Source organism: Mixophyes fleayi, chromosome 6, assembly GCF_038048845.1.
Source record: "Mixophyes fleayi isolate aMixFle1 chromosome 6, aMixFle1.hap1, whole genome shotgun sequence".
Lineage (NCBI taxonomy): Eukaryota > Metazoa > Chordata > Amphibia > Anura > Limnodynastidae > Mixophyes > Mixophyes fleayi.
Window position 1 is genome coordinate 192,156,423 of NC_134407.1, and position 26,052 is coordinate 192,182,474.

A 26,052-nucleotide genomic window follows, 5' to 3' on the forward strand; every position below is an offset into this window, starting at 1 on the left:
TGAAGCTGTACATCTAGGTCCTGATTAATCAAGGAATGTAAAGTGAATGCAATTTGCAGGTTTTTTTTAATCAGTGGGAAATTGCAAAAAAGGAAGCCTGTATTCAAGTACAAGAGGATTTCAAGTAAAGTTTTCAGTTGGAAATGGGTATAAGTACACTGTGCTTATATGGCACTTGCCGTATGCACACAGACACAGCACACTTCGGGATACGCAATGGCATATGTGCAATATCAAGTCCCATCAGGAAAAAAAAAATATTAAATACAGTAACACCTGTTAATAATATAGGGCCTGATTCATTAAGGATCTTAACTTAAGAAACTTCTTATTTCAGTCTCCTGGACAAAACCATGTTACAATGCAAGGGGTGCAAATTTGTTTTCTGTTTTGCACATAAGTAAAATATTGACTGTTTTTTCATGTAGCACACAAATACTTGATAGCTTATTTTTACACTGAAATTGCAAGTTGATATTTGTGTGCTACATGAAAAAACTGTCAGTATTTAACTTATGTGCAAAACAGAATACTAATTTGCACCCCTTGTTTAATTTGATTCGATAAGCTTCCTAAAAATCAAGATCAACAATGGAACGATGTCGGGTAAATGTGGAAGTGTGTACGCACCCACGACCAGCATTGTAGGTAGATATCTATGGAGTGTGTAAAGTCACATTATTTTCAGCAGATGGTTATGAGAGATGAAGAGCACAGATCTAAAGGTAAATCGTGTAGTTGTGGACGCATAAATCTGCATTTTCATCGGGACTTTCAGTCCTTGGTAAAATCATTACAGAAATTGCATCTACAGTAATGTTCTGTAGTGTGTACCCAGCTTTACTCAGAGATCTCCAGATGCGGTGCCACTACCCAAGTCTTCCTACTCATTTTTGTGGGGATGTGGGTGATGGCCACCAGGGGGAGTCTGAGCTGGGGGACAGGTGGGCATCTGCCAGTCCCATAGTGGGCTACCTTGGGCTGGGTCAGTGGGCCACCTGCATGTTTTTTCCTTTAAAATGTTCCTAATAAACTGCTGAATAGACTCTTATCTCTGGGCAAAAATTTGACAGCCCTCCCCTGACCAGGGGCATCTTGGAGGACCCCTTGTACCAACACAGTCCTACGAACAAATACCCAGTCACACAAAATGCTGACTGCAAAAACCACCATGGTATATTTATTAGCTAGTTAAACAAACTGACTTGGCCGCATAATATAATGGTTAAGAAAAACTGTACAATAAAAACAATAAACATTGTTATGCCTTCAGCATTTTTATATTTACATATGCATGTATTCTGTGTAAACTCCACCTAGTGGCCAGTCTGGTATTAGCTTAAAATTGAGCTCTCAGGGCCTCTGTAGTTTAGTTTTCAATGCATCATGGGTAATTACAGGAGGTCTCAATTTGATATATTACATGCTAAGAAGTAAAAGGTGCAGTATATCTCACCCCTGGTAAGATTGCCCCCTAGTTATGCACTTTTGCTATATTTTTCATGTTTGCATTACATTGCATCTATTCATGTTTTAAATGTTTTCCATTATTTCTGTATTACAGTTTTACCACTTGAATTATCATGTTTTTAACTACATGAATAAACAACATTAAAGGAGTAGTTATGCTGTCTGTCTTTTATATTCAGGCCAAATGGAAGTTATAGCGACGACAGAACAAACATACAAGGTATTAAATACAATAGTAAAAATATATTTTTATATATATATATATATATATATATATATATATATATATATATATATTGTTATTTGTTCAAAATATTTAATATTTGTTACAGTCCTATTAAAAGAAAACTTCCTATACTCAGTAGAACGGCAGCAGTTTTCTATAGCTACTTTAACTAAATAAATAGTAAGTATACTAACTGCTTAATATTAAAGACTATGTCAACTTCCAAATGTTGGGATGGTTCATCTAACCTTCTTCTTTAAAAACAGATGTGGCAACACCGGCTATGTGTTTAGTCACAGTTAGTAGATGCACAGGACAGGTGTGACTTACCTGGAGCATAGTTGCACTTCTGGCATTTTCCTTGTTTGAGTAATTGCACCTTTTTTTTTACTACATGTTCATTTACCATGAATTCACACCTACATGGATTTCCTTAATTACCCTTATTAGTCATAAAACACACACCCACAGAATTTTTAATCAATTGTAGTGAAAATGCTATCACACTTTTATCAGACACACACCAATCTAGGGTGCCAGATCCTCCCCCCCCCCCAAAAAAAAGAATCCCAATAAAAATAACCCACCTGCAGATTAGAGCTGACCACCTCTAAATGATCATTGCTGAGAATCCCCAGGATTTACTTTCATCACAAGCGGCCAGGGACTCCCTACTTTGATCATGTAAGACTGGGAATTCCGGGCAGAACAAAAATAATGAGGGGAATTCCGTGTGCGACACGTAAAGTCAAATTTCAGCAGTAAAACATGTGACTATTTTGCAGAACAGATTTGAAAAAATGTGCTCATATCTATGTAAGATTTATTCATGTTAATGTCTAGTTCCGGCTCTGGTTGGCCAGAACCAATAAGTACAGTATAGGTGAGGTGGAAAATGGAAGACGGGAGTTGAGGCCCCTGATCGTGAGCGTTTATAATCTAGGGCCTGATTCATAGAGGATCTTAACTTAAGAAACTTCTTATTCCAGTCTCCTGGACAAAACCATGTTACAATGCAAGGGGTGCAAATTAGTATTCTGTTTTGCACATAAGTTAAATACTGACTGTTTTTTCATGCAGCACACAAATACTTGATAGCTTATTTGTAGACTGAAATTTAAAGTTGATATTTGTGTACTACATGAAAAAACAGTCAGTATTTAACTTATGTGCAAAACAGAAAACTAATTTGCACCCCTTGCATTGTAACATGGCTTTGTCCATGAGACTGAAATATGAAGTTTCTTAAGTTAAGATCCTTAATGAATCAGGCCCCTAGTGAGGCAGGAGGCTGTATTCCACACAAGCTTGAAAGCTATGGGTCCAATCTGAATTTCTATATTAAAAATAACTATAATACATATCTTATTTCAGTACAAGGCGACAAAAAATAAATAGCAATCATTTACAAACCCATTTCTTATAAATTGAGGGAGATGAGATGTTTTTTATAATCTCTGTACAGTTCCCTTTTAAAAATCCCCTTGTTGTTTGCTGGCTCCTATGTGGTTTCCTACTTTCACTTTCACTAAACAGGGATCCTAGGGCGGGTCTTAATAATCAGGAACAAAGAAGACATAATAATCTCTCAGCTGCTGTCGTTCCTGGTCACTGCTATTGTTGATCATACTGTTTGCTGAATCTCTTGTGCTTTCCTGTTGGTATTATCCTGAAGATCCCTATGTGTTAAGTACAGCATGTGATCCCTGCGCTGAGAGTTCTAAGATCTTTGTGAGTATAGGATTTGTGGGCTGTCATTGATGCTCCCGGGACCCCCCCTGTTGATACCATCATCCTTTGGAATCCTGTGGCTTTGTAATGTCCCTGTGGATTTTGCTGCTGACCCTTTGTAGCTGGTACTACCAGGTGAGACATCACTTAAATGCCTTATTCTAATAAATAATTGTAATAAGTCTAGAATATTAAAAGCTGCAAAATGTGTTGCCCTGTCCCCATTTCTCTAACATGCGTTTGTTTTGTATGCTACAGTGATCTTCTGTTGGCTTCCCCAGGGAGTTAATCTATGTTGCTTCCTCATTTCTGGCATGGTGATTTCCAAGCACCTGCTGTCAGTGTCTCTAGGGTATTGTGCAGAAGTGCATTGCTGCGTAACATGTAAATATGTGTGTCCCCTGACAGCCCAATGGCAGGCTAATCTCATGCCATGGTTAATCATTATACTCGGGATTACAAACTTTGTGTCATATGTACTATGGCAGGGCTACACTGGCGATGAAATGAATATCAGTAAACTTTTTTAAAGAGACAGACTAATGAGTAAAAATTAATACAGGCTGGGAAATGAAGTTACAACACAAGGAATGTATATTGTACCATTGTTTCTTGTAATAAGCAACACAAGGTATATTGTACCATTGTTTCCTGTAATAAGCACTATTTTAGGGTAGATAAAGGGGCAGATACAGATATAACTTAAAGGGGATTTCCACCTTTAAACCTATGTAGTGAAATTGTACCATTCCCCAGCACTGGGGACTCCAATGCCTACTTTATGGACCTCTGCTCCATGAGGTCCGTCAGCAAGGCCCCTGGGAGGCTGACGGACTCTCCCAGGAGTCCGAGAGGACAACCTGATGTTTTGGGAGTCTCCCAGATGTTCCCAGGTAAGTAGGCAAATATGAGCCAATGCATGGCTAGAAATAACAGCCAGATCCAGAGTAGATTGCTGCAATGCTCATTTATTCCGATTGCAGTCCCTAGGCCATGGATTGTATCCAGGGCCGGATTAAGGGAATGAAGGCCCCTGGGCTAAGGGGGCCTCCATTCCCCCGTGAGGACCCCCCCGTGATCCGAGCCGCCCCCCACCCCCTCTCCCTCCCGTAATCCGAGCCGCCCCCAAGGCACTTGCCTCCTTCTCCTGGCATTGCGGTCCTTCCCGGCACACTGTACGCTCTTTACTGAGGAGATCTCGTGAGAGTGAGACTCACGAGATCTTCTCAGTAAGGAGACTACAGCGCGCCGGGGAAGGACAGAAGTGAAAGTGCTCAGCAGCATTGATTGGTCGGGGGCGCCCCCGCCCCCGACCGATCAATAATGCTGTTGAGCACTTTCAAGGGCCCCCTGGATACCCGAGGCCCCTGGGCTGTAGCCCAGTTAGCCCTAGGGTTAATCCGGCCCTGATTGTATCCCTTTCTCCTCAAGCACTCTTGTTACAGAAACTGACCAGCAGAGTTCCACATTAAGCAAGTGAAGGGAATTTCTCGGCAGCAACCACTGTGTGGGGAAAATTAAGGGACATTACAAGTTGCTGCAATGCTTTTTATATAGACTTCCCCATTTCACAGTGCTGCCCTAGGTAGTGTGTAGTGTAGTGTGAAATGGGAACAAAAACATCTGTTATCGCTATAGCACTTAACAAAGCAACTACAGCAACATAGCTTTGTGTTTGTGTGCTACTAAAATTGTCTGCTTACCAAGCCGGCTCAGGAGACCACCAGCTGCGGTTCTGGCTGTAGCTGCTTGTCTTTAATGTAACACCCAAAGTGCAGGTGTCAGTTAAACTGAAGCCAACTATGCTGCTATAACTGTATGAGTTATAGCAGCATAGTTGGTTTCATTTTTAAAAAGGGTTAAAAAGTGTAAGTAATATGTAAATAAAGAAACACACACACACATTTATATCATATATGGACATTATACACCCCCCACTTCAACCACTGACTATATATATACAGTGGCGCACGCAGGGGGGGGTTCTGGTTCTCCAGAAACCCCTCCCCTCCGTGAACCAACGTACTGTACAGCAGCCGCGGCGCTGTCAAAGAAGCGGCAGTGCTGTATTGTAGTATAATACAGCACTGCCGTGGATGCTGCGTGACAGTGCCGCGGCTGCTGTAGAATTCAGACTCGCCGAAATGGAGCTGCTGTATCTCGCAATATTTTTTTTTTTCCGGGGGGGCGGAAACCCCCCCCTTCTAAATCCTGCGTTCGCCCCTGATATATATATATATCTATAATATAAATGTCTAGTGGCGTGTGTTAGTCTGTCTGTGGGTGGAAAAAATAAAACCGAGCTGCAGCGCCACCTGCTGGGCGGAGTTATACACTGACCTACTAAATTCTTAGTGTGTGTGGAAAAAAAATTCAGAAAGGGCTGAAATTTGGTATACTAAGATGTTTTTAATTTGTTAATTGTTAAAAGTCTTTATAAAGATTTAAAAAATATATATATATATATCTTGAAGGAGAAGTGACAGTTTGGAGTGGTTGGTTGTTGCCGGGGGTGACAGTGGGGAGTGGTTGGTGGTTGAGGCCTGGGCTATGGCCCAAATGCATGACAAGAACCTTTTTAACACCTTAAGTAGCTTGATTTGACTAGAATGCATGAGTATCATGCACGGGTTAACTTGTATATATATATGTATGTAAATATTTGGCTAGGTGCTTGATTTTTTACACCTGGCAATGGGTCTGATTGAAACACCTCGGCAGGTGTGGCCAAATACTTTTGTCCATGTGCTATATATAAAGAATAGCTGGCTGCACACACTTACTTATAGACAATGGATCCGCTGCAGAGGCAGAGAGGCAGTACTTATTAGACGACCTTAGAGAGACACACAAGTAAACCACCACACCGGATGAAAGTTATCCAATTTTATTGTGCACCAGATTCAGATAACAGGAGGCAGGAGAGCATGACAGCAGCATTGATAAACAAAAACTCCCTTTAGGATCGAAACTATTACTGTTGGAAAGGCTGCTCTGTCTGGACTGCTCCTCTCTTTCCCTTTCTCTTTTTCTCCTCCATTTGTCTCTCTCTCCCATCTCCTTACTACATCTCTTCACTCTCTCACCTCCTCTTCTCCAGTGATTATTTAATCAGTGTACAGAGCACTGTAATGTCAGAGCATGGGGGATGCCTGGCATCATATGAGTGATGTTGCTGTGCCATCACTAGCCTTCACCATCACTAGCCTACCTTCCCGTCAGGCCAGGAGGTCTTCCTTGACTTACCAAGATAGTAGGCAACTATGCCCAAGTGTTTCCTCAGGGTATGAGATTGTCTTGCACACATACCGTAATTTAAGAGTGAGATTCAGCTCCAGATCTATATTGACTAAGGGCTATTCCCTTTAGTAAATAATAGGAATATCCTTTACACCGAAAAGACCTAGAGCCCAATCTCACTCTATTCTGTGTGCAGGGCAATCTCACTGGCAAGTTGTCCTGAGGAAGCCCTGGGGGGGAAGAGTAAGTAATTACTACAACTGTATTCGGGAGATAACCAACTATTTTAGAAGTCTCCGGAAGAGGCAGCAAGTTTTTGCTGTACTTGATTATGGATTTATACAATTAGTGTATATTTTATAATGGAAAAAGTAAATTAGATAACTGCATTATCTGTAAAACAATTTCGGCAGTCTCACCACTCAATCACCAGTATTAATAACATGTCATAACTAGAGATGTACAGAACGATTTGGCCAATTATGAAATTGGCAAATTGGTTGTAGTCTGGCCAACCAAAGTGCATTGAATGTAAAGAAGCCAATCAGCAAGCATCAGTAAATGTCACGTGTGTATAGCCTTATAAAATGGGAAATCATCTGTTAATGCTCACTTAACTTGACTTAATGTAGCTCAGACTACTGTACACACTTGTGTGTACTTCATAGCTATGTAAATATTAGAGATATTCACTGACCGCCGTGTTCTGGTTTTGGATCTGGATTAACTTTGTGTTTTGGTTTTGGGTTTGGCAAAACCGCCCTTGCGTGGTTTGGTTTTGGATCCCGTTTTTTTTTTTTTGCTAAAATCACTTATTTTTTCCCCCCTACATTAATATTAACCTCAATAACACCAATTTCAAGTCATTTGCAGTCAATTTTGACCACCTCACAGGTCACAATATTATTTTCCTACACTTTCAAGCAAAGACTGCAGATTTAGAAGATCAAACCTGCCAGACCTATTATTTGTATTTCAGCAATGACAATTAGCAATGGAGCAATGGAGCTCTCCCCTTTGTGTGTTACCTATATAACACATTACAATGTGACTGCAGATTTAGAAGACCAAGCCTGCCAGACCTATTATTTGTATTTCAGCAATGACAATTATCAATGGAGTAATGGAGCTCTCCTGAATGTCACTGGAGACTTTGAAGAACACTGCTACCCCTCCTCTTTCTTTTCTACCTATAACGCTGCCCAACTGCACTAGAGACTGCCAAGAACTGTCCGACCCCTTCTTTGTCCCTCTGTAAAATGGCGCTGGATCGCCGTGGAGGGCGGTACTTATAGAGTCCAAAACTTCCGAGATCCGACGACGTAACAATGACGTTTTGCCTTGTTTTCAATTCCGAGGGCACGCAAAAGTACCGAGCCGACTCGGATCTGCTAAGTTCAGGTGTGTTCGGTTTTCGGGGAATCGAGCTTGAGTATCTCTAGTAAAAAGTAGTGCAGCATTGCCTGTCATATTTATATTTTATCTTTTTACACATGCTACACCCTTAAATGGAACACAATGGCTTTAGAAAAGCAAAATGACTTCCCATACTTCCTGTACTTGTCATTATCACTATTATCTATCTACGTGTAGAAATATAGGAAATACAAATGTAATTCATTGTGAGATCACCAGTGAATTTGTTAAAATGCCACAAAAATATTTTAGAAAAAAATGCACCAGTGTATTCCATACTGACTACCTTTTCCAAAAATTCAGTTGAGGTGCTGAGCACGTAACTGCTCCATCATTAAAGGGGGCACGATGAAGGCACAATAAGGGTGTGGTCACAGTACAATGGGGGAGTGGCTTCACCAATACATCAAGGGGATAATACTTGCGATAGTCCAGCGATAAGCAGCGATAGAAAACTAATCATATCGCTGCTTTATAATAAATAGGCCCCTTGGTGAGATAGAACATTGTTTTAATAGATAGATTATACAAAAGACTGTGTGGAGCATGGATTAAGGAAGGTTGTCAATAACTGTTTGCGACAGGATGGACCGCCTATGCTACCCTGTCTGTTGTTTCTGGAAACCTGGTGGGCCACCGTTCCCTTTCTTTATCCCAATTGCATCCTCTAACCGCAGTAGGAGGGGCTTAAGCTGCTGCCACCACTGCACTCCTTAACCCCATGCAGAACCGCGTTCCTTCTGGGTAACTCTCGCTGCTAGTGTAGCCCCTTGCTGGTGCACCTGGACTTGTACCCCTGACCTCTTCCTATAGATCAGGGTTGCTGTGGATGGATTCCTCTGGCCTATCACACTGACCAGAGCTGCTGGGTAGCGGGCAGAGCGGTGGTACTGGAAAGCTGGGTCCAAATCTCAGAACAGCTGGAAACGGATAAGATTTGGGTCTAATCTGTAGGTCACAGGTAATTACAGCAGGGAAGAAGTTATCAAAGCAGAATCTTAAAGCAAGTGATATTTATTTGCCCAAGTGTCCTGATAAGGGCAGTTCACACTGGTTGAAGGTACCAGTGATCAGTAAGTTAGAAGGAACTATAATGATACATTTCAGTACAAACCAGTGCTGTTTTATACAGTTTTGGACACAGCTTAGCAGGGGGTAAGCCAGCCCCCTTAACTCTTTGCTGGCCCTAAGAAGTCTGAGTTATTTTCACTATCAGGATGCAATATGTTTCCCCAAAACATGGATTTAAATGCAATGTAATGTTAACAAAATTTACACTAATCTGCTATGTCCCAAAACCTTCTGCGTGCATTATACAGACAGTATCTGAGATGCAGGATACAAGCCACACAGACAGAGACGCAGCGTCACCCCCTGCTGTGTATACATGCTAAACAGATATGTTGGCCACTAAGATGAAAAGGTCTAATTAACATGAGGGACTTTTTTTAGAAAAGTTATACAAACCCAATCATGACATCCTGTCTCAGAAGTTTTGAAATCAATACCTCAGAAATGAAGGCATTTCCTATACAAATTGCTACAAGATATAATAAAATAAGTACATTTCCAATACACAGTATCAAGAATCAGTACAGTTTCAACGATATAAAGTGGCACACCGTGCTAATAATTTAAATATATTATTACAATAAGTTATTTATAAGTGATCCAGCCACCGTGTTATAGGAGGTATTTTATAAAACATATGATATAATGGGCTTTATTCTACTTTGGAGGGCGTAGGGTGCAGGAAGCAGTTCTGACTATCTCAGAATCAGAACATAAGAAATGTAAATAGATAACAGAATAAAAAGAATTCCACTACACAACTGGCAAAATGTAGAGAGCAAGAACACATGACTACATCACGATGAAGAGCTACAGATAAGCTATATGTCAGGTGCTGCTTCATGGCAGAATAACCTTTTGCTACGGAGCCCAGTAATTTCTGTGTTCCTGACTCATGATACAATATTGTGAACACTCAGTGAAAAAAGGAAATATGTCATTGTGAATTGCTACTTCTGCAGTCCATCCTATAAATACCTGCTAATATAAACTGGAATTGCTGTTCTTATACTATGGGCCCCTTACTGTGCTTGTGATCGCTCCTGCCCCCGCAGCCCGCCATTGCAATGATGGTATACAATTTGTGAGATATAGCTGGTATGTGACAACATTATCTATAGTCTGTTTGTTTCCTGCAGGGTTACGCACTCTCATGTGATACCACACAGTACGAGGAAGGTGGCCGATGCTGCTCATTGTGTAAGGCAGGTAAGTGTCTGTCTTGGCATATTGTCTAAGTTATGAATTTATTACTATTGGTGTGTCAAATGTAGTGTATGTCATCTCTTGTGTATACACTGTTGTGTAATCATAATACATTTGTGAGTGACTTACAGTGCAACAGATCTGTCTGATGTGAAAACATAATGCAATAAAATGTGTTTTCAGTGTATTTAATTTTCTATATTGTTCCAAATTTCCAAAAAGGCCATGCCCTGAACTTGTTACTGTTAAATAAACACTGTACAATTGGAAGGTATGTGGTTTTCATTCCCTCAATATTCAACTTTTCTGAATTGGGATAGCGCCCCCTCTGAAAAGGGACATGATCGTGTCACGTCTGGTGCCTGGTCACATTATTCGGGAGTGTATTGCACTAGGGAAACGCAACACACCCCCAACCTCTCCATGAAGACACCGCTACATTACTACCATCACCACCGCTCTGCACAACATACCTCCCAACAACGTCGCCAACGAACATCCTGGCGATGCATCGTAGACATACTTGCCAACCTTTGAAAAGTTAATTCCGGGAGATCTTGGGCAGGGGGCGTGGTTGGAGGGAGGGAGGGGTGGGGCGCGGTCAATCGCGTCATTTTGGCCCCGGGACAAAATGCTGTTTTTGACGCAGGGGCGGGGCCAAAATGACGCGATTCACCGCGAATCACGTCATTTTGACGAGCAAGTTGCTGTATGCAAGATACTTGCCTGCTCTCCCGGGAGTCCTACCCGAATTTCGGGAGTCTCCCGAACATTCCAGGAGAGTTGGCAAGTATGACCTTTGAAGGTGCATCTATTGTGGTTACCAAAGGCCTGTTGTAAAAATATGTTCTGATAATAATGGCAGCGTAAGCATTTATCCTTATTGCTTTAAAAGTAAGATACCGGTAATTAGAAACTATATTGACCCCTACTGGCCCAATAATAACCAATATTAAAAGCTTGGACTGGTTCCTGCTAAAGCAGAAGGACAGCAAGTATGGTACAAACATTAACCAGCACAGGCCACGGCAGGCTAGGCTGGTCACACTATAACAGCATAGGGTCCCCCTGTCATAATTTAAATCCATCCCCAGCCTCGTCAGCATAGAGCTGAAGTTCCTGAAAAAATCGGGCCTACAAAGAACATGTACCCATCTGTCCCGACCCAGCGACAGCCAGTCCTGTACTATGTATCACCAGGGCTCATCCTGACACCTCTGTGGTGGTGGGTGCCAGAATAATCATTGAAACTTAAAAGTAGATGAAATACTATTGTGGAATTATAAGTCCAAGCAAGGCCTGGTGGCCATAGACTTCTTGGGTAGGGTGGTGCTTGTGGAACTAGCTGAAGTAGTCTAAAGTGATTTAAAATAATACACAAAAAAAAGCGACAGTACTTGCTGGACGTGGAGCTGTGACGAGAATTAATTAACTTAATTGACCTCAAGCCAATCAAAAAGGTTTTGCGTATTAACCCCTTCATATCTCATCATTACATCAAGAATGAAACAGAAGATTCCATATGGACGTGAAAGTAGAATAGAAAGGTAAATGAGGTGTGAGGTTGTTTTAATTAAAATGTTTTATTCTGCTTGGATTAAGATTTTATTAATTAACAGTGATATTGCAAAGACATTAAATATTCATACAATATCATAATAATGATAATTATAAAACAATACACTGTCATTATCAATACATATAAATAAGAAGAACAGGGAAAGGAAACGGGGATGCATATTATCTATATGTAGCACAATATATGATGAAAATTATTTAAAAACTTAACTCAATAATTTAACCAGGGAAGCCATGCGTTATTAAACGTTTTAGAAGAGTTATTAGGAAAGCATTTAATGCATTCCATTTCATAAACATCCTAAACTAGTCATAGTAGCAGTGAGAGAGATGGAGCAGCTGAGTTGTAGTGCTCCATTTATGACATACTAGTTTATCACAGTCATTATTAATACTTGGAATTGAAAGTGGAAGGAGACAAGATTCTGACGAGAGAGGAACGACACCTGTTGTCACAACTTTAATCATTTTTTTTAAATTTCATCCCAATTTTTTTTTTAATTTAGAACACAAAATGTTGGCAAAATTGCCAAATTAAAACAACTTTTTCAACATCGATCAGCGAGACAAGCAGAGGGGTTGTGAAATAAAGATAAGTTACCCATAATTCCTATAAGAGAATTAAGTAAAATTCAGGAAATTTCAGCAAAATCTTTCAAATTCCTTCTCTGCGTCCAAGGCGAGGACTAAGGACGGAGTTTTAGGGATTTGAAGATGAATGACAATACCAATAATTATTCTTCTGGCAGAAAGCCCAGCTGATGAGGATGGTTTATATAGAGAATCACACTGCATAACCCATATGCTAAAATGTTTGCAAATAATTTTAACTCCACATTATATAGTGATAAGGGACAGTACATTTTCTGCCCTCGTTATGAATCACTACCGTTGTTGCAGTGTCAAAAGTGTGCAGGGCATTTTTAAAAGTACTTTTAAAGTCCCCAATGTGTGTGTTTTTCTTTCCATTAGGTACTTTTTTAGAACTACATGTTTCAGTAGGCACTGGCTGTCAGGTCATGCGGGTGTTTGTTGCTCCACATGCACCAGCATGTCAGTCTCTGCCAAATTTTGCAGGGGGCTGGTAGGTCCAGGGAGGGAGCCACTTTTTTGTGGCCCCGATTTCACTAGGGAATACAGCTGCATGTTGACCAGCTGGGGCTGGTAGCACACAATAATAGCGAGACCCCACGCTATTGGTCTAGCTGTTAGTATATAACTAGCCCAGCCCGGTGCTAGTTACCACTTTTACAAGGGGATTGATCGCTATTTTTCTCCATGCTTTATGGTAACCAGCCCAGACTATAGCACTGGTGCTGGTTACTTATTTTAGGGGGGATGTATTTTTGGTTTTATTAGCTATACTATTTTAACACTGGTGTATAACAGAAAAAAATGAATCATATGGAATCTGTGTCAGTAGGCAGCCACGACAACAAAATTGTTGGGACATGGCTCGAGACGCTGTTCTCCACATCTCCTTAGTGGAGGAGTTGCAGCTTCCGTCCTGTAATGGTGTGGTTACCATTGTTAGGTTAAGGTTGGAGAAAAATACATCATAAAATGACTAAAACAATGTTTCAATTTTTGTCCTTTCTAGAGCCAACTGTTCTTCTCTGTCTTCTGCTGCAACAATGTTTATCATCTTGTGTTATCTGTGGGCTGATTGCCCTGTGCATCACGTGTCTTGTGGCTATAATATTGACATTGAGAATAGTTTGGAACCAAGTTAACTGTCTACTTTTTTTTCTGTCAATCCCGCCCTGCTTGTTATTACAGGACAGAGACTGAATAAAGTCTGTACGGAGAATAGTGACACTGAGTGCTTGAACTGTGCTGATGGAGAATACCAGGAAACGTGGAACCGAGAAACTAGCTGTCACCTGCACCAGTACTGTGATGAGTGTATGTGTGGTCTCTCTGTACTTTCCTGTTTAATGCTTTGTGTGATTATTTTTTATCTTGCATTGTCTATAGAAAACAATGAAGTTGGCCATGCACTGACCCACTTGGCAGCTCTGTCCAACTGCAGACAGATCTATGTAACATGTTTCCGTACACATACCTAGCTAAATCTGAAGGGTCTGGATATTCAGCTCAAGTCTTGAACAGATAACTGTGCATATACTAATGTTGTTTCTTGTGTGTTAGAGATTTCAGCTGACATTTATAAATTAATTTTGAAAAGGAAATAGACCACTGATGCCGCCCATTGTCCTCATGAAGCCTGCAAAGCCTCTTTTTGCGGCCCAGAGGAAGATACAGGGAGACCAGGGATAGATGGAGAACTATTATTCAACACATTTTGGGTAAATTAGGATTGATTTGTAAAGTGAATTACGGATTCCTAAAATTCATGTCGATTTCACAATCCGGTTTCTGAACCATCTCTAGTAATCTGTCTTCATCTCCCTTGTCTATTCAGTCAAAGGAACTTGGCAGTAACCCAGAGCTTTGTTACTTTTTCACATTGTTTCAGCCTTGTTCTCTGCAAAGTATTTAACCCTGAGACACATAGATGTTCATATCATGAATTAAATGTGTGTTATTAAAGCCTAGTAAAAATTCTTTTATGACTGTAGTTCAAAAAAATAATATAAGCGAATGAGCCTGTTAACACACTCTCTGACAGAAGTTCACTTAATTCAATTTGATTGTTGCCTGTAGTGTTCTCAAATGATAAAGCTCGGTACAATATGATAGAGTTCTAAAGAGTGCTCATTAAATACACAATACTCTGTGCTGCAGGGAAGCTTCACATGCTTAAAGCAAAGTACAAGGTATTGGCTGCAGAGAGGTTGATAATTTTAAGCCTTGTGTTCAGCCATAAGTGAGCAGAAAAATTTATAGTGTTTCAGATTTTATCATTACCAATTGTATGAGAAAAAAAAAAGAGTGCAGAAGTGGACATTGTCCATACCAGTGCAGGGTCGTATTAACCCAGGGGTCTAACTGGGCTACAGCCCAGGGGCCTCGGGCATCCTGGGGGCCCTTGAAAGTGCTTAGTGGCATTATTGATCAGTGCAGGGGTGGGGGCGCCCCCGGCCCGATCAATGCTGCTGAGCCTGTCACTGTAGTCCTTCCCTGGCGCTCAGTAATCTCCTTACTGAGGAGATCTTGTGAGAGTGAGACTATCAGTCTCACACTCATGAGATCTCCTTAGTAAGGAGCTTACAGCGCACCGAAGAAGGACTACAGTGACAGGAGAACAGAAAGAGGTAAGTGCTTGGGGACGGGGGCCTCACGGTGAAGGGGGAGGGGGGGCTCATAGGGGAATAGAGGCCCCCATAACCCGGGGGCCTTCATTTCCTTGATCCGGCGCTGTACCAGTGATGGGCAAGTTTTGGCCCTAGTAATGCATGTTGTCCCCCCAACCTTCACCTGCAGCCCCCAGCTACTTCCTGCTCTAGGCCCCATCTGATTTATACTCCATCAGCCCCAGTTGTTATCCTTAGCTTTTGTTTAATAAGACGTAGGCAGTGTGCATGCTTCTTGAAGGTTAGATGGCCGTACACATGGTCAGTGAAGTGTGCTTGGTTACCTATCATTGGCCTGTATTCAGAGGTATAATGAAATGAATATTAGTGATTTGCAAATAATCTAATTAATAGAGATCAGCAAAACTCAATTCCAAGGGGTAAATGTATAAAGCTGAGAGTTTTCAGGTGGGTTTGAAAAGTGGAGATGTTGCCTATAGCAACCAATCAGATTCTAGCTGTCATTTTGTAGAATGTACTAAATAAATGATAGCTAGAATCTGATTGGTTTTTCAAACCCGCCGGAAAACTCTCAGCTTGATACATTTACCCTTAAGTCTCTACTTAAGATATATGAGTGCTTCTCAGCTGATGAATCCGTTAGCAAAGGTCTAAAGTGGAAACAGTTTCCCGGATATCAGAATTAACATTTTGCAAATTAAACCAAAATTGCACTTTAAAATGTTGTTTATTAAACAACCAATTCTATAGAAGTCAAAGAACAATAGATTGAGTAAATGTTCTGAAACAAATTAGACTCCTAAAACGGCTTTTTAAATGGTTTTTCACTAACAAAAAATATGTGAACTGATTCTCCAATTCTAACCATAGGCCCAATAATCCCAGGAAGTGACCTGATCTGTACTAATTATCGACTAGGTGATATAATAAAAAGAAAATGAGTGCAATTCACTTTAATTACTTGATGGGGTGTTTTGCACAAACAGATTTGTGAATGATTCGAGATGCTTTTTCACATTGGATCTACTTGTATTTCGCTCTAGCGATCCTTTAATATCTGCTTTATTTCATGCCTGTGTTTGATTATAGTATTTTAATCAACCCTTTTCTCTTCCACTAGCCTTTGGTTTCTATAAGATAAGCGAGGGGACATCAGTCAGCAATGTGAATTGCAGCTGTCAGGAGGGAAAGCACTGCTCCGGTGATTTGTGTGAAACGTGTGTGTTGAACGCAGCTTGCGGCCCAGGAGAGGGAGTCACACAGAGAGGTGAGGTCACTTTATATCTCACACCTGTGAGGAAAGTCCCAGGAGAACCATCTTCACAATATAATTGTATGCAAATATAACAATGCACTATTTTGTCATTTGAACAACAAACACCATTTCAACTAGTTATTATTCCATTGTGATGCTCTTCCAATTTGGTATGTTAGTTGGTGTCATTAATTTCTTTTGTCATTATGTTGTTTGTATTGCGTGTTAATGGAATACCAGTGGAATTAGTTTATCTATTTAATTAAAACTATATGGATAGTCAGTTAACTAAACTGAAGCTGAAGGCAGACAGCCAAGCAATTCGGTCACTTTTCCAGAATGTTTTGATTGTAAAAACAGTATGACATTCGGCCTGTGCCGTAAGCGAATGTGACATTACATGTAAGTGATAGAGTAGCATGCAAGCACAAAGCTTTATTTAGACTTGGGGGTATGTTTACTAAACCGCAGGTTTAAAAAAAGTGGAAATGTTGCCTATAGCAACCAATCAGATTCTAGCTGTCAGTTTGTAGAATGTACTAAATAAATGACAGCTAGAATCTGATTGGTTGCTATAGGCAACATTTCCACTTTTTCAAACCCACATTTTAGGTAAAATACCCCTTAGATTTCATCTATTATTCAATCTTTTAAGGCTAATGAAGTTCTTAAGGCCGGTAGACTTGGACACTTTTCAGATGTCCACAGTGCGTTATGCTGAGGTGCGCACAAGCATTTATGTGAACGCTCAAGATATTAGGGATCATTGATCCTTGTGGTGAACACACTCCTAGTGAATATAGAGGGGTGTGAATGTCTATGTACAAACGGGTTGAGTACCTTTAACAATAATCGTAACCCTGACAACAGATACCCCGACAGGAATACACCGAAGGTATATTCCCCGACAGACTGGTAATGCTGACAGCTTGGAAGACAGACCTCAAACACTGCCGGCGAATACAGAACCCGGCAGCCAGCGATTAAGTCACTTTCAAGGTGCACACTATGATTCCTGCTGTTAACCTGTTAATTTAAGGAGGCGCCGCCTGTGCAATGTAGTAGGCTTTGTAAGGAACATAGTACAGATGGCGCCTCCTTAAATTACCAGGTTAACAGCAAGAATCATAGTGTGAACCTTGAAAGTGACTTAAACGCTGCTTGCCGGGATCTTCATTCGTCGGCAGTGTTTTAGGTCTGTGTTCCAAGCTGTCAGTATTACCAGTCTGTCGGGGAATTCACCTCTGGTGTATTCCTGTCGGGGTGTCTGTTGTCAGGGTTACCATCATCAGGGTTATGACTACCACCGGTGCAGAGGGCGTTTCATCAAAAAGTTCAATGAATACCTAATCTGTGGAGCACATGAGCGCTTGAATGCACATCGGCGCGGCAAAGCGCAAATTCCTGAAAAGTGCCCACATGTAAGTTGCCTTGAAATATTGATTTTAGAACTTGTTCATACAATTTAATGATAGATTTTCTAACTCTGCAGATCTTGTGCTTGTTTCACTAACTGGTAAATAGTTTAAAATAGATGGTAGAGCCAGACAGTGTATTTCACTGCCGCTGCCTGCTTTTGCTTTGACCCTCCCATGTGGGGATTCCTGTGCTTTTTACATTTTCTTTAGTATGTTGAGAATTTTTTAAAGGAGTTTTAAACCTCTGTACAACTTGAATTGATCAATTTATACATGCCCTCCCCCAATATTGCTTTATAAACCTGACTTTCTTCCTTGTTTCGAAAAAGCCTGTTTATATATTCTAGATAGAGTTGTGTAATGTGGATGCTCTTGTACACAGAGCAAAACCAGGGCTGGATTAAGCTTTTCCAGGGCCACAGGGGACCCCTATCTCTTTCATTTACTTAAAGGAGCACTCCATAAAGTTTACATGGGATTCTCCTACCCCTTTATGGAGCCCTGAGGACAGCACATTGAAGCTGTATTAAATCTGCAGAATATATTAATGTGTATATACTATATATCTATATAGTCTAATTTAAACTACTGTTTAATGGTTCTATACATTAGTACGAAGAAGGTAACGTGCCTAAGAAGATATGATTTCGGTCTTGAACCACACACTGAAAATGTAAGGGTAGCTCTCCATAAATGTATTTCTTTTTATCATAATGTATGGGTAACATTCAGGGACATATAAGATTATAATGGAGCAAGTGATTTTATAAAATGTAGCTTAATGCCCCTCCATGGTAGTTACCCAATTGAACAGGTCCAGCTCATGGGGCGAGTCTCAGGGGCAGTGATGGCCATACACGGCTTCTCTTCTTCCCCTTCACCGCACTCCCTAATTCCCATTTCTGTTTATTGAAAAGCAGAAACTTTTCTAAGCAAAGGGATGTAAGTGAGATAGATGCTGTGGAGCAGGAGACTTTACTAAGCCAATAAAAAAAACCAAAAAACGGAGTTCACCATTGTAGCCAAGAAAATATCTGTTCATTTTGCTTATAACCAGGGCCACTTCTACAAAAAAAAACACAAATTACGCCAACTGTTCACTGCTCTACACCGGTTATTATATAGAATATTCAGTAACAGACTACCTCTGTGTATTGAGCTACTTTCACAGTGATTTTCTGTAGGCTTACACAAAGACATTATTGGTCTATTTCTCAAGACCTTTCTTCTTTCCTACAGCCAGCAGGAATTTGGACACCCAATGTTCACCATGTGCAACGGGAACATTCTCTGAGAAAACATCTGACACGGAGCCATGTACAAAGTGGAGCATGTAAGAGCTGTGCAAACTGACCCATGCAAACACACACTTGTATCTTAATTCAGGAGGCTTCAAAGGGGAACTAAACCCATGAGATCCAAAATCAGTCCTACATTGCTGCTTACAGGGCAATTATGTATGGAGTAAACTCGCTGTTTGGTAAAGCTGGGCACGCATTCTGGGATATCACAATGCTTGTGGATTGAAAACTTGATTATGTATGTTTAGTCAACTGCACCAACAGGCCCCATTCCGAAAGACAACCAATTGCTTGGCCAGCAGGGGCAAGCACAGGATTTGTAGAGGGGGGTTTCCACACCACGCCACCAGTGGGCGTGACCAGCATGCATGGGGCGTGGCTATAATTTTAGACAGTGCTTGGCTGCTCTCCAACTCTTCCTATCCCTATAATATACATGGGCAATGCTGCGTGCACTACTGTTAGGTGAAGTGGAGGCAGGGTCCAGCCACCAATTATACAGTGCCCCAGGCTTGGAGGGGGTTTCCGTTCTCTAGGAACCCCCCCCCTCCCCCTTGGTTTGCCTATGGCCAGTATGCCAAACATCCAGACCTTTTCCTATCTTGCCACCTACATGTGTGGCTAATACGGACAATGTTCATAACATTCAGGCTGAGTGGTAGAATTGGGTCATATATGGCCTGCATAGCATTGCCGAAAGGTGCACAGCTGCAATAAAAGAACTGCAACCAGATATTTGCTGTTAGCATCAAACATGCTCTAGACTGATACAAGATGATTTGTTCTGTGGTTTTACTGGATATTTGCACCTTAGAGTAATGTTATCGTCTAGGGATGTGGGACTGATTTGTAACAGAAAAAGAGAAGCACGCAGAAAGCATCTACTGATGATTGGTTGAGTAAACAGAGCTGTTCTGTAATTCAACTAAATTAAATACAAAGCGGTTTAACCCTCTCGTACAACATAGTATTATTTGTGGGCATAGTTTCATTTTCATGCCACTCTTTTATTTCATTGTTAAATAGAGAACATTATAAGGAATATAAATGATAAATGTGTAGTTTCTATTCCTTTGATTAATACGTTTTATAGCTGCAGGGAACTGCAACTTTGTAGAACTAAATCAAAATAGCTCTTTAATTGCAAAGCGTTGTGTAAACAGACAGCCGTTCATTTATATGAAGAAATACTTGGCTCAACCTGTTTCAGCGATAAAGTTCCCTTTAAAAATAACATTTTAAATAAACTACCTTAATTGCATTTAAAGAAAATTGCTGCTCTGTTTAGCTGTATTGGTTGCTTAAATATCAGTTTATTCAATCTCAGACCCCCATCCCCAATGTGATGATTTCTAGTTGGTAGAAAAAGCTATGATCCAGAACATCCTGCTTAATTTCCTATTAAAGCTACCTGTGCTGAATTAATTAAGGAAAATGGAGTTGTATACGTCAATCAATTAATTAGTTTAGTACAGATAGCTACAATAGTAAATTAACTGAAAAGTTCGTGAGAAGAGTATTTTGTACTTGGTAGAAGGAGACATGTTGGATGGACTGCAAACCTTTAACAATGTTTTGTATTGTGTTTGGATTGCTGACTGCATAACTGTTTATGATTTGCTTTATGGTCAATGGAGGGAGTAAAGATAATAGTTAGTAACAGTGTTAGTTTAAAAAATACCTGAAATAAATATCATTCATGAAGTGATTTGCTGAGCTATATTCTCACGAATACCGGTACAGCAAACAAAACGGCTGCCCCCATTCTGTGTCGGCTCCTGTGTACCTTTTTGACGTACAGCACCTAATGGAATGTTAACGCACAACAGTTATTTATTTGCTGAAAGATCTATAATTATTTTTATAAAAAAGTAATGATGATTTTTTTTTACCTAATTTGTTATTTTTAGATGTAGCGAAACACAGCAGGAAATTCATCTAGGAAATTCTACCACTGATGTGGTCTGTGGTGAGTTATTATCATCCTCTCAATCAATTTGATGGTTAGCCGCAAGATGCCATTGAAATATAAGTTTGCTGGATGGAGGTGGGAGGACGATTACTACTTCTCTTACATTATGTACTCCATTAATGAATGCTACATAAAAACATCCTTCACATTCTTCACTCTGCATAAACACAGTTGTCTTTTTAAAATTTATTGGAAATATAGTAATAATTCACATTTATGAAAAAACCTACAATGCACACGTTTTTTCAGCTGCTCAGGTTGGCGCATGGTATATTTGACTCCTGTGACGGACCTAGTTGCACTTTCCCTAAATGTTCTTAAATTGTGCCACACAAATTATTCTCTGTGTTTAAAAATATAGTGCATAATGAGGTTGGCATGAGGACTATGGACACCTGGGTCCCGTCCCCTCTGAGACTTAGTAGGCCTCCGGATTAGGTACTAACTGCTGTCACTAGGAACTAGAGGGATTTGAGCCACAGTAGTCAGTTACCAGGTGCCTAGGCGTTAATGTTAGGAGGAGACCATGGGGTTTATTTATTAAACTGCAGGTTTGAAAAAGTGAATATGTTGCCTATAGCAACCAATCAGATTCTAGCTGTTATTTTGTAGAATGTACTAAGTGAATGATAACTAGAATCTGATAACTAGATTCTGATTGGTTGCTATAGGCAACATCTCCACTTTTTCAAACTCAATGTTTAGTAAATATACCCATGACTTAATCTCATCCACTGAGGATAAGCTCCTTTGTTAGAGTTTGTTTACCTACATTGTACATTGCTTTCAGCTACAGAATTTGTGGGACCACTCCCACCAGGGGTCTGAGGTATATGATGTAGTGGGCTGGCACGATACCACTTGCCAACAGATAAGTGCCATCAATTCTGATCCCGGGGGGTTCTTTAAATGGACAGCACCCATGGCTAGAGGGATCTTTCTGTGACAGGACTGGCTGGAGGTGACGACTTCACTGCCAATCTCCAGAGGCCCATTCCTTTGTGTGTGCCAATCGAACATGGGGAGACATTTGGACTGGCAAAATATATTGATGTATATTTATTATAGTAAAGAAATAGGCAAATTATACTCACCAATAATTTAATTTCCTTGAAGTACTAAATGGCAACCCTCATGAGTGGGTTGATATACCCAGAATGTATATATTATGACTCCTCCTTTCTTCGTTGGTATGAAGTACTTTCCAAGTTGTCTCTCAAAACCATATAAACAGATAACAGGGGAGGGGGTAATGTGACTGCCTTGGAGTATGAAAGGGATGTACCCATGTAATAAATAAATAAAATAAATAAATATGAAGCCAACACTGATCAATCTATGTATATAAAATATATTATTGATCAATGGCTTGAAGAATTTTCCTTCCAACCTGAGTGTCAGTCAAAGCTACGACATCCAGAGGGTAATGTCTGGAAACAGTATGGGGCGATGACCAGCCTGCTGCCTTACATAGCTCATTTGCTGAAGCCCAAGCCCTGTGTGCCCAGGAGGTTGCCACAGCTCTTGCGGATTGCACCCTGAGTAATTTCAGCACCTTACATCCCTTTCTACTATAAGTTTGTGAAATTATCTCTCATATCCACCTTGCAAGAGCGTCTTTGGATAGAGCTTGACCTTGACGTGGACCCTCAGGAAATACAAAGAGATGATGGATCTTTCTGAACTCTCAAGAGATGCACAGAAATTGCTGTGATCATGATAATTTTCATTAGTAGGCTTTGGACAAAGGGATAGAAATACAATTTCTTGATTCATGTGAAATTTGGAACCTATCTTAGATAAGAAAGCAGAATATGTTCGTAGCACTACTTTATCGGTGTACGTGTTCAAAAATGGTTCCTTGCACTATGAAGCCTGAAGTTCACCCACTCTTCCAGCAGATGTGATTGCTTCTAAGAATAGTACCGTGTGTGAGCAATACAAGTGAAACCTCATATGGGTTCAAATGGTTCTGATACCAGAATCTCCAAAACAAGATTACGATCCAACAGTGCCACAAAAGATTTGGTGCTAGGACGAATTACAAAGTGCCAAAACTTGTACTTTCAATGAACTAAAGACATGGCCCTTCTGTAAACCTTCTTGAAGTAAATCCAGGACCTGAAATATATTAGCAGCAACTGGATTGATCAATCTGGATGTACATCAAAGTATAAATGTTTTCCAAACTCTGTAATACCCTATGGAAGAATTATTCTTTCTTGCTTGCAATAACACCTCAATCACTTTGTCAGAGATTCCTTTGCTCTTGAGCAATGACTGCTCAATCTCCACACCATCAACAAGAGAGAGTCTTTGGATTTGCGTGAACAATTGTTCTTTGATGTAGAAGATCTGGGCGAAGTAGTAAAGGCCAAAGTTGTTCTAGGAGCATCTCTCATTGCCGGCAAGGCCAGAAATGAAGAACCGTTATTACTTTTACTGCCTCTCTTTACATCTTCAGTGTGCTTGCAATAAGAGGTAGAGAAAGGAATGTATACCCCAGTTTGAAGCTCTAAAGCCTTGTCAGAGCATCTATTCCTTCTATTCTGGAGTCTTTGTGCTAAGAATAGAATTGTTCTGTCTTGTTGTCTTGACTTCTCGTATCTGACCGGACCCAAAATTTTCCACCAAATGCTGAAACACCTCCTGGTGTAATACCTATTCTCCTGGATGGATCTGATACTGATTAAGATAATCTGCCAACTTGTTGTCCTTACCCACTACATGAAGAGCTGAAAGAGACCTCAGATTGTTTCTGCCCTTGATACCTCTGTCATCATGGTTTTGCTCTTGGTGCTTCCGTGTTGGTTTTTGAACACCACTACAGTCTGAAAAGATCTAGAGATATTTGTGTTGCAATTGAGGTATAAAGTATTACACATCTGCTTTTTTTTTCTGACACTGCTGCTTTGTCTTTCACTATGTGTATCTGAATTCCTAAAATCGTAGGTGTTGAGAAGGCAACCACTAGTTGGCAAAGATTCTGGGAGAGGTTGAGAGGTCAAGTGGCAGACGGGTAAACTAGAAATAGTGCCCCAGACAAAAGAATCTGAGAGCACTATGGTGCTGCAATTCAGTTGTAATGTGCAGATAGGCATCCTGAAAATCTATTGGATAGTTGGGAAATCTCCTTTATCTCTTGCATTGCGAGTAGAATTCACATAATCCACCAGAAAGAGTATTGAGTAGAAGCCGGTGCCTCTCTGACCTGTGGGTACTAGGTACTAGGGAAATTACCTGCTTTTTCATGAGCGTTTGTAAACTTCTGCAGAATGCCATAATTTCCACAGGGGGTGACCAGGTTTGTGATTTCACAAAAACACTTTTTCTGGGTGTTACCATCTTTATTAACCAGGAGTCATTTTGATTTTTTTTTTGTTCTTCCTTGCTTTCTTCTGAAGGCACAAACGGGTCATCTAGATTAATTTTCCAAACACAGTCTATCATACTATTTGCCAGGACGATCGGTTTGGGGCTCTTTAATATGTTGTCCTGAAGAAAAAGAAGCAGAAAATGGTCCTCTACAATCCAGTGGCAAATTTACCTTCTGTAATGTTATTAATCAATGCATCCAGTTCGTTACCAAAAAAGGAAGCCACCCTCAAAAGGGAGCATAGTTAAGCAATGTTTAGATTACTGATCTGCCGCCCAGAAATGTAACCATAGAGTTTTCCTAACCACCACCGAAGCTACACTCATGGCAGAAAGCAAAATCTTATTAAGTGGAAATCAATCACACAGGAAATCAATTCCGTTTCTCATTATTTCCATACTTCAACAAATGTTCTCTACTTGCTTTCTCTTGAATGTCCTTATACACATTATGCAGAGTGCCCAGGAGACCGAAACCATGGCTCCTTCATATTTAATTACTGTCTCTAAGGAAAAAGGGGACTCATAATGGATCTCCATCTTCTAAAGTAATAGCAGTTTTTGCCGTAAGACCGGCTAACGCTGCATCAACTGTAGATACCGAGTTCCATTTAGTGGTTTCAGTTTCTTAAAAGGGATATATATATATATTATCCAATCTTTTACAATTGGATTGACAATTTTGATTCAATTGATTCCATTCCTTTTTCAGAATCTCTGTAATCACTTGGGGGTATATTTACTAAACTGCGGGTTTGAAAAAGTGGGGATGTTGTCTATAGCAACCAATCAGATTATAGCTATCATTTATTTAGTACATTCTACAAAATGACAGTTAGAATCTGATTGGTTGCTATAGGCAACATCTCCAGTTTTTCATCCATGCTTCAGTCTATGTACCAGGATCAGAGATGCAACTGCCTCTAGTAGGGTACTGCTCATTGCTACCCCATGTGCGTGGTTTAAGTGGCATTAGCTGCTTGGTTCACGCTACTTGCCTAATGCTGCAGATGCTTCTGAAATTCCTCTGTCCCTAGACAGAATAGCATATTTGAGCGCATTTACTACCTAGTGGTGGTAAAGAACGGCCCAGGGCGCCACCTCTGTCCCAGTGGGCATCCCAAAAAGGAACAAAGCTGGGAGCCCCCGACACCAGGAACCCTAGATAAATCCACAAAAATAAAATAGCTCCCTACACTCACCACTACCATACTGAAGTTTAACGAGACAGGAAAAAGACAATATATGCAGGTCACACTATATACCTTCTGGGGGTATCAACGTTTTCCAACTAACTATGGGTTAACTTACTTGTGAGGGCAGCCATGGAGTATGATTAGGAAACAAAACAAAATCTTGACTCAAACAACCTCTCTCATGCAAGAGACCACTGTGATCACATCACTGGGGTTTCCTGCCTGTCTCCAAAGTGATCACTATGAGATTCCATACCCTATAGCAGTGGATTCCAAACTTTTTCAGTTTAAGGCACCCTTAGGGTCTCCATAATTTTTTCAAGGCACCCCTAAGCCAAAATAATTACCAATGAGTCCCCCGCCTTGCTTACCACTGGCC

General features: G+C 40.5%; 1 protein-coding gene across 2 annotated transcripts in view; it reads left to right on the top strand.

The window, feature by feature from the left end:
* The first annotated feature begins 3,251 nt into the window (after window positions 1-3,251).
* The window catches only part of CD40 (CD40 molecule), a 29,756-nt gene continuing 6,955 nt past the window's right edge, over window positions 3,252-26,052 (top strand). Inside the window, exons 1-6 of one of the 2 annotated variants that reach the window (XM_075177730.1) lie at window positions 3,252-3,562; window positions 10,294-10,363; window positions 13,718-13,843; window positions 16,277-16,423; window positions 19,069-19,162; window positions 21,041-21,099. In XM_075177730.1, the coding sequence (XP_075033831.1) occupies window positions 3,515-3,562; window positions 10,294-10,363; window positions 13,718-13,843; window positions 16,277-16,423; window positions 19,069-19,162; window positions 21,041-21,099 (544 nt within the window). In that variant the 5' untranslated portion in view covers window positions 3,252-3,514. The remainder of the gene's footprint in view (window positions 3,563-10,293; window positions 10,364-13,717; window positions 13,844-16,276; window positions 16,424-19,068; window positions 19,163-21,040; window positions 21,100-26,052) is intronic. The other variant, XM_075177729.1, reaches the window with a different exon arrangement.